Here is a 7156-nt window from a genome sequence, read left to right on the forward strand (position 1 = left end):
GTGCAATTCAGGGGCACCTGGCTGCCTAAGTTGATGAAGCATGTGACTCTTGATCTTGGGACTGTGGTTTCAGACCCCATAGTTGGGTATGGAGATTTTTAAAAATAAAATCTTTTTAAAAAAATTAAAATGGAATGAGTGCCCAGGTGGCTCAGTCCATTGAGCATCCAGCTTGATTTCCTTTCAGGTCATGAACCCCGCATCAGGCTCTGTGCTGGTCATGGAGCCTGCTTGAGATTGTCACTCTTCCTCTGCCCCTCTCCCCAGCTCATGCTCGCTCGCTCTCTCTCTCTCTCTAAAAAATTAAAAATTAAAAAAAGAAATCTTTGAAAATAAAAAGAATGATTTATCCAAGTTCCCATCTTTTACTGTGGAATAGATATGTAAATGTCAGCAAATTCTGGATATTAATACTGTTAGGTCTTCTAAAATTATCTTAACATCTCAGATGCTCACGTTTTATTTTGCAATAATCTGTTTGCAGTTAGTTTTATTGTGTTGAATATCTTTCCTTTTAGTTCTTAGAAAATATATTTCGCTTTGTTTAAATTTATAATTTCTAATTTTATATATAAAACATTCATTTTTTGAACTATGTCCTCCAAATTTTTATGGAACAAAGTTAATTGATTTAATAAAGTTAAATTTTTCCTCCTTCTAGCCTCTTTATACATTTCTTCTTCTTATTCTTTATAGTTTTTTTTTCTTTTAATGTTTTAGGTAATTTCTACACCCAACATGGGGCTTAAACTTACAACCCTGAGATCAAGAGTCACGTACTCCACTGACTGAGCTAGCCAGGCACCCATTTTTCTTCATAATTCTTTCCTATGAATTCCAAACCATTTTTATTCATATAATTTTTTTTGCCCTTATGTCTTTTGAAAGTAAGTAATAGAAAACTATCTTTGGCCTCTGTAATAGTTGGAAATATCTGTATTAATGAGTATTTTGCTGTTGTTCTGATTTTATAGATAGGGATGAGGAAGAAATAAACAAACGAGATGACAAAAGAGATGTCAACAGGTACTGCAAGGAGAGACCCTCTAAAGATAAGGTATTTATTGGATACTGTGTTCTTTATAATATAATAATTTCCATTACTCACATAATCCAAACTTAAGCATAACACATGAAGTTTATTCATCCTTGTATATGTATATATTACCACTTGGAGCAAAATTCAGCCAGTTGTATTTTGGTATTTATGTTTATGTCAGGTAAACTGGTATGTCTTATTCCTTTCTCCCATACACATAAACCAGATCAACTCATTTTAACTTCTAACATGAGACAAAGGTCTCTTCAGATTTTGGCTATTATATAGACACACTCTCAGTTTCTTACTTTTCACTGTTATCTTCTGCATTTTCTTTAGGAAAAAGAAAAGACTCAGATGATCACAATTAACAGGGATTTGTTAATGGCATTTGTTTATTTTGATCAAAGCCATTGTGGTTACCTTCTTGAAAAGGATTTGGAAGAAATACTTTATACTCTTGGACTACATCTTTCTCGGGCTCAGGTAATCTGTCTTGTGAATATTTAAAATGAAAAGCCATTTTAAGTAATAACAGTCAAGAAATATTGAAATGTGTGAAGTAAAAAAAAGCTTTTTCTACACCTCTGGCCTCATATATAGTTCTCTGGATCTTTTTGTAAGCAACTCGTATACATGTACATATGATCTGTGTGTACACAGATACAACACATGAAACCATTTTATACGTTATTGATAGACAGCTTTTCTCTTCTCTTCTCTTCTCTTCTCTTCTCTTCTCTTCTCTTCTCTTCTCTTCTCTTCTCTTCTCTTCAAGATTTTAACTAACCTCTGCACCCACCATGGGTTTGAGCTTACAACCTGAGGTCAAGAGTTCCATGATCTACCAGCTGAGCCAGCCAGGTGCCCCTGGACAGCTTTTTTCGTTTAACAATGTATAGTGGCCATTCTGCCACGAAAATAGAGACCCACTTTGTTTTTGTTTTTGTTTTTTTTTAAAGAGTGTGTGTGAGCAGGGGGTTGGGGGTATGGAGAGAGAATATCATAAGCAGGCTCCATGCTCAGTGCAGAGACCAACACAGGTCATGATCCCAAGACCCTGGGATCATGACCTGAGCCAGACTCAGAAGTCTGACACTCAGCTGACTGAGCCACCCAGGCACACACAATTACCCCACTTTTTTCTTTTTATGATTGCATAGCATCGTGTAACATAGATGTACTATAATTTCCTTTAAGTAGTCTCTGTTGTTAGGCGGTTTCCATGTTTTAGAATTACAGGCTATATGCTGTCATATCTTTGTACATATACCTTAATATATGTGTTAGTGTTTCTATCAGTGTTATACTTTTTCTTTTTTAACAAATTTTTTTCAAAAGATTATTTGAATTTTAGGTTTATGGGGAAGACAGTTATAAAAAAAGCAGAAGTGTTTCAAATGGAGAGGTACTAAGAACACAAATGCCATTGATGTTCCTCATATGTGAAAATAACACAATTAAGGAAATCAAAAACATATTCTTTTTAACTTGTTTACTTGCTTGAATAACAGGTAAAGAAACTTCTGAATAAAGTAGTACTCCGTGAATCTTGCTTTTACCGGAAATTAACAGACACTTCAAAAGATGAAGAAAACCATGAAGAGTCTGAAGCATTGCAGGAAGATATGCTAGGTTTGAGTGTATTATTTTACGATTATGTCATTTTATAATTATGTTATTAAAGAAAAAATAATGATAAAAAAAAATTTTTATAGGAAACAGGTTGTTACTTCCAACACCAACAGTAAAACAGGAACCAAAGGATGTGGAAGAAAATGTTGGTCTTATCGTGTACAATGGTGCAATGGTAGATGTAGGAAGCCTCTTGCAAAAATTGGAAAAAAGTGAAAAAGTAAGAGCTGAAGTAGAACAGAAGCTGCAATTGCTAGAAGAAAAAACGGGTAAGGAACAGCATTGGGTATTTTGGTACTTTTAACACCCTGTTGGGATTTATGTGTGTACTCATATGTATACATACTTACATACACCTGCATATCCATCCTTTGCCTTGTAGAGTAGGCACATAATGTAACTTACTTTTGACCACTTCAATAAAAACTACAGCATTGCTTAGCTGTAGAAGAATCTTTGATTTTTCATGTGCATTCTTAGATTCCTTTATCGTTCTGTTGAATCTTTTAAGACTTTATTTTTGGGACGCCTGGGTGGCTCACTTGGTTAAGTGTCCGATTTCAGCTCAGGTCATGATCTTGCAGTTCTTGAGTTCAAGCTCCACATCAGGCTCTGTGCTGACAGCTCAGAGCCTGGAGAGACTTTATTTTTTATTTTTTTTTAATGTTTATTTGTTTTTGAGAGACAGCACAAGCAGGGGAGGGGCAGAGAGAGAGAGAGGGAGACAGAATCATTGGATGCTTAACCCAGCTGAACCTCCCAGGTGCCCCTTAACCCTTAAGACTTTATTTTTAAACAGTCTTTCTCTACACAGCGTGGAGCTTAAATTTAAAACCCCAAGATTAAGGGTTGTCTTTCCCACCAACTGAGCCAGGCAGGCATCCCTATTCTGTTGCATCTTTTATTTATTTGTTTGTTTATTTAAATGTTTATTTATTTTGAGAGAGAGAGAGCACATGCAAGCAGGGGAGGGTCAGGGAGAATCCTAAGCAGTCTCCATGCTGTCAGCATGGAGCCTAATGTGGGGCTTGATCTCACTAACAGTGAGATCATGACATTAGGTGAAATCAAGAGTTGAATGCTTAACCAACTGAGCCACCCAGGCATATCTATCTATCTATCTATCTATCTATCTATCTATCTATCATCTATCATCTATTTTATTTTAAGAGAGAGGGGGAGAATGCAGGGGGTAGGGGGCTGCAGACAACGATGGGGGAGAGAATCGCAAGTAGGTTCCACATGGATAGTTCATGGCTTGAACCATGAACTGTAAGATTATGACCTGAGCCGAAATCAAGAGTTGGACACTTAACCAACTGAGCCACCCAGGTGCCCCTCCTTAAATCCCTGTTTTGTTTTGTTTACTTATTTTGAGAGAGAGCACTAGCTGGGTAGGGGCAGAAAAAGGAAGACGGAGAATCAGAAGCAGGCTCCACACACTGTCAGTGTGGAGGCCAGTGTGGGGCTTGATCTAAGGAACCATGAGATCATGACCTGAGCTGAAATCAAGAGTCTGCCACTTATCTGACTGAGCCACTCAGGCACCCCTACTTTTTTTTTAAGTTTATTTATTTATTTAAGTTTATTCTGAGAGAGAGAGAGAAAGAGAGAGAGAGAGTGGGGGAGGGACAGAAAGAGAGAGGGAGATAGAGAATCCCAAGCAGGCTCCACACTGATAGCATGTAGCCTATTGTGGGGCTGGAACTCATGAACCTGTGAGATCATGACCCGAGCTGAGATCAAGTCTTGAACGCTTAATGGGACTGAACCACCCAGGTGCCCCTAAGTTCATTTATTTTTGAGAGATAGACAGAACAAGTGGGGTGGGGCAGACAGACAGAATGCCAAGCAGGCTCCACACAGTCAATGCAGAGTCCAAGGAGGAGTCTCAAACTCACAAACCATGAGAGCATGACTGAGCCCAAAATCAAGAGTCAGATGCTCAACTAACTGAGCCACCCAGGGGCCCCATTATACTTTTAACTTCACAGTTACATTTGGGGGAGGGGCGCCTGGGTGGCTCAGTCGGTTGAGCATATGACTTTGGCTTAGGTCATGATCTGTGGGTTTGAGCCCATGTCGGGCTCTGTGCTGACTGCTCAGAGCCTGGAGCCTACTTCAGATTGTCTCCCCCTCTCTCTGCCCCTCCCCTCGCTCTCACTCTGTCTCTCTCAAAAATAAAATTAAAAAAAATGTTTTTTTAAGTTAAATTGGGGATGTTAAAGGGGAAAGATGATTTTTTTTTTTTTTTTTAAACAGATGAGGATGAAAAAACCATATTAAATTTGGAGAATTCCAACAAAAGCCTCTCTGGTGAACTCAGAGAAGTTAAAAAGGACTTTAGTCAGTTACAAGAAAACTTAAAGATTACAGAAAACATGAATTTGCAATTTGAAAACCAACTCAGTAAGACAATCAGAAACTTATCTACAGTAATGGATGAAATCCACACTGTTTTGAAGAAGGTTAGCAGTTTTGTACTTTTCGTATTTTCAATTTATTTCAACTTTTAAATTTGTGTTTGGAAATTTTAATGTTCTTAAGCTCCTAGTAGTTTTTCTAGGCTTAAATAATGGTATCATTCTGTCCTTTGTTAGATTAATTACAAGCAATTTCCAAAAGATTTATTTTTCTAGAACTTAATTGAAATGTCAATGTGGTTTATGTGTGCTTTGTCACTAAAAGACAAATCTGTGACTCAGTGCCATTACAAAATAATTTCAGTAATTGAGAGATCTGCCATATCCTCAGTGTCACTCAGAACAAGGAGTAAAAATTCCTACTATACTGCTATATTCCTAATATACTGCTCTTACTCCTAAGAACTTTAAATTTCTTAGGACTTAGATAGCTTTCTCACATACTAGAAATCATTCTGCATAGTAGAATTGAGAGCTTTCTTTCATAGTTGCCCCCTGAGTCAGTTTTTTATGTATGGTAAAATGGACTATTTAGAGTATCTGTTTACTAATGTTTAAAGTAACATTTAAGAGAATCTAATAAAATCTGTTTGTCTACTGTGTTGCAGGATAACGTGAAGAATGAAGATAAAGATCAGAAATCCAAGGAGAATGGTGCAAGCGTATGATAAATACATGTAGCAGTGAGGAACGGTGTTAAATAATGTAATATATAAAATCATGATACAAGAATGTTTGAAAGTGATGCATGTTTGATTTTAGTAGTATAAATATCTGTTAGTTCAAATGATGTATAAAGTTTTATGAATGTGAAGAGTCTCTGCTTTTGAAAATTGCTTGTAATTCCTGGCATTCAAATATTAAACACTCCTTGAGTGAAATAATTTTGCATTGCAAAATGTTTTAGGATGAACTTTGTTATAGTTTTAACCCCAATAAAGTTCATCAATTTAATTGATAGTAGTATTTAATTACCAAATGTCTTTTATTAAAATATCTAGAAAATTGTAATTTTATTTATAGAATTACCATTAAGTTTTTATAAAAATTTTTCAGTCTTCTAAAATTTCAGTATAAATCATAAAATAGCATGCTGCTTAATTTTTTGCAAGTTTTTGAACCATACTTTTTTACTTGTTTAAAAAAATCCCTTTAATTATCAGTCTCTAAGCCGTTCATTACAAATTCAATTATCCAAAAGACAGTACATCAAAAATTAAGAAAATAATAGACCGTTACCATTGTTATTATATGTTAGACTTACGAAAAACGAACAGTACTGATGTTAATGTTACTACTTTCAGTTAATTGTTCTACTTTCCCAAAATAGCACCTATATTTTAATTTTGAGGGTTTTTTTTTTTAAATGCAGTATATGTCAAATGTACAGTTTAGTACCAAGCCAGTAGATGTCAGTATGATGTCTTAAGTTAAGCCTTCTTTAATTAAAAATAATTTTTTTATTAGTCTGTGTACTTCCTTCAGAATTTAAGTGAATATATAAGAGTTGATTAACCGTTGAGTGAAAAGCATAGGAAATGTGATATACTGTAAAGCAGTGGTTCTTAACAGGGGATATCCTATCATCTGTCCCAGAGGACATTTATTAATGTCTGGAAACACTTCTACTTGTCACAACTGGGTGAATGCTACTGGCATCTAGTTGTTAAATGCTAAACATCCTCCATTGCACAGGATAGCCCCCCAACAGCAATGAATTATCTAGCCCAAAACGTCAGTATGCAGGTTGAGAAACTCTGGTCTAAAGAAATAGAGGAGGGGTACCTGCTGACTCAGTTGGTAGAGCATGTGACTCTTAAATCTCATGGTTGTAAGTTTGAGCCCCACATTGGACGTAGAGATTACTTAAAATCTTGGGGGGAAAAAAGGAAGTCTAGGATTAGGGGTGCCTGACTTGCTCAGTCACTAGAGCATGTGACTCTTGATCTTAGGGTGATGAGTTTGAGCCCCATGTTGGGTGCAGAGCCTGCCTAAATAAACAAACAATCTTTAAAAAAAAAGAAGAGAAAAATCTAGGATTAAATGACATGTCTTTTAA

The 7156-nt window shown here is 36.1% G+C and overlaps 1 protein-coding gene across 4 annotated transcripts in view; it reads left to right on the top strand.

The window, feature by feature from the left end:
- Positions 1–6563, top strand: part of CCAR1 (cell division cycle and apoptosis regulator 1) — a 63767-nt gene extending 57204 nt beyond the window's left edge. For all 4 annotated transcript variants that reach the window (XM_040485213.1, XM_040485215.1, XM_040485214.1 and 1 more), the window contains 6 exons: positions 975–1057; positions 1379–1525; positions 2554–2674; positions 2758–2943; positions 4937–5142; positions 5706–6563. In XM_040485213.1, coding sequence (XP_040341147.1) covers positions 975–1057; positions 1379–1525; positions 2554–2674; positions 2758–2943; positions 4937–5142; positions 5706–5765 — 803 coding nt within the window. In that variant the 3' untranslated portion in view covers positions 5766–6563. The remainder of the gene's footprint in view (positions 1–974; positions 1058–1378; positions 1526–2553; positions 2675–2757; positions 2944–4936; positions 5143–5705) is intronic.
- The last annotated feature ends 593 nt before the right edge of the window (positions 6564–7156 follow it).

Source organism: Herpailurus yagouaroundi, unplaced genomic scaffold (assembly GCF_014898765.1).
Source record: "Herpailurus yagouaroundi ecotype Mexico unplaced genomic scaffold, PumYag 163, whole genome shotgun sequence".
In the NCBI taxonomy this organism is placed as follows: Eukaryota; Metazoa; Chordata; class Mammalia; order Carnivora; family Felidae; genus Herpailurus; species Herpailurus yagouaroundi.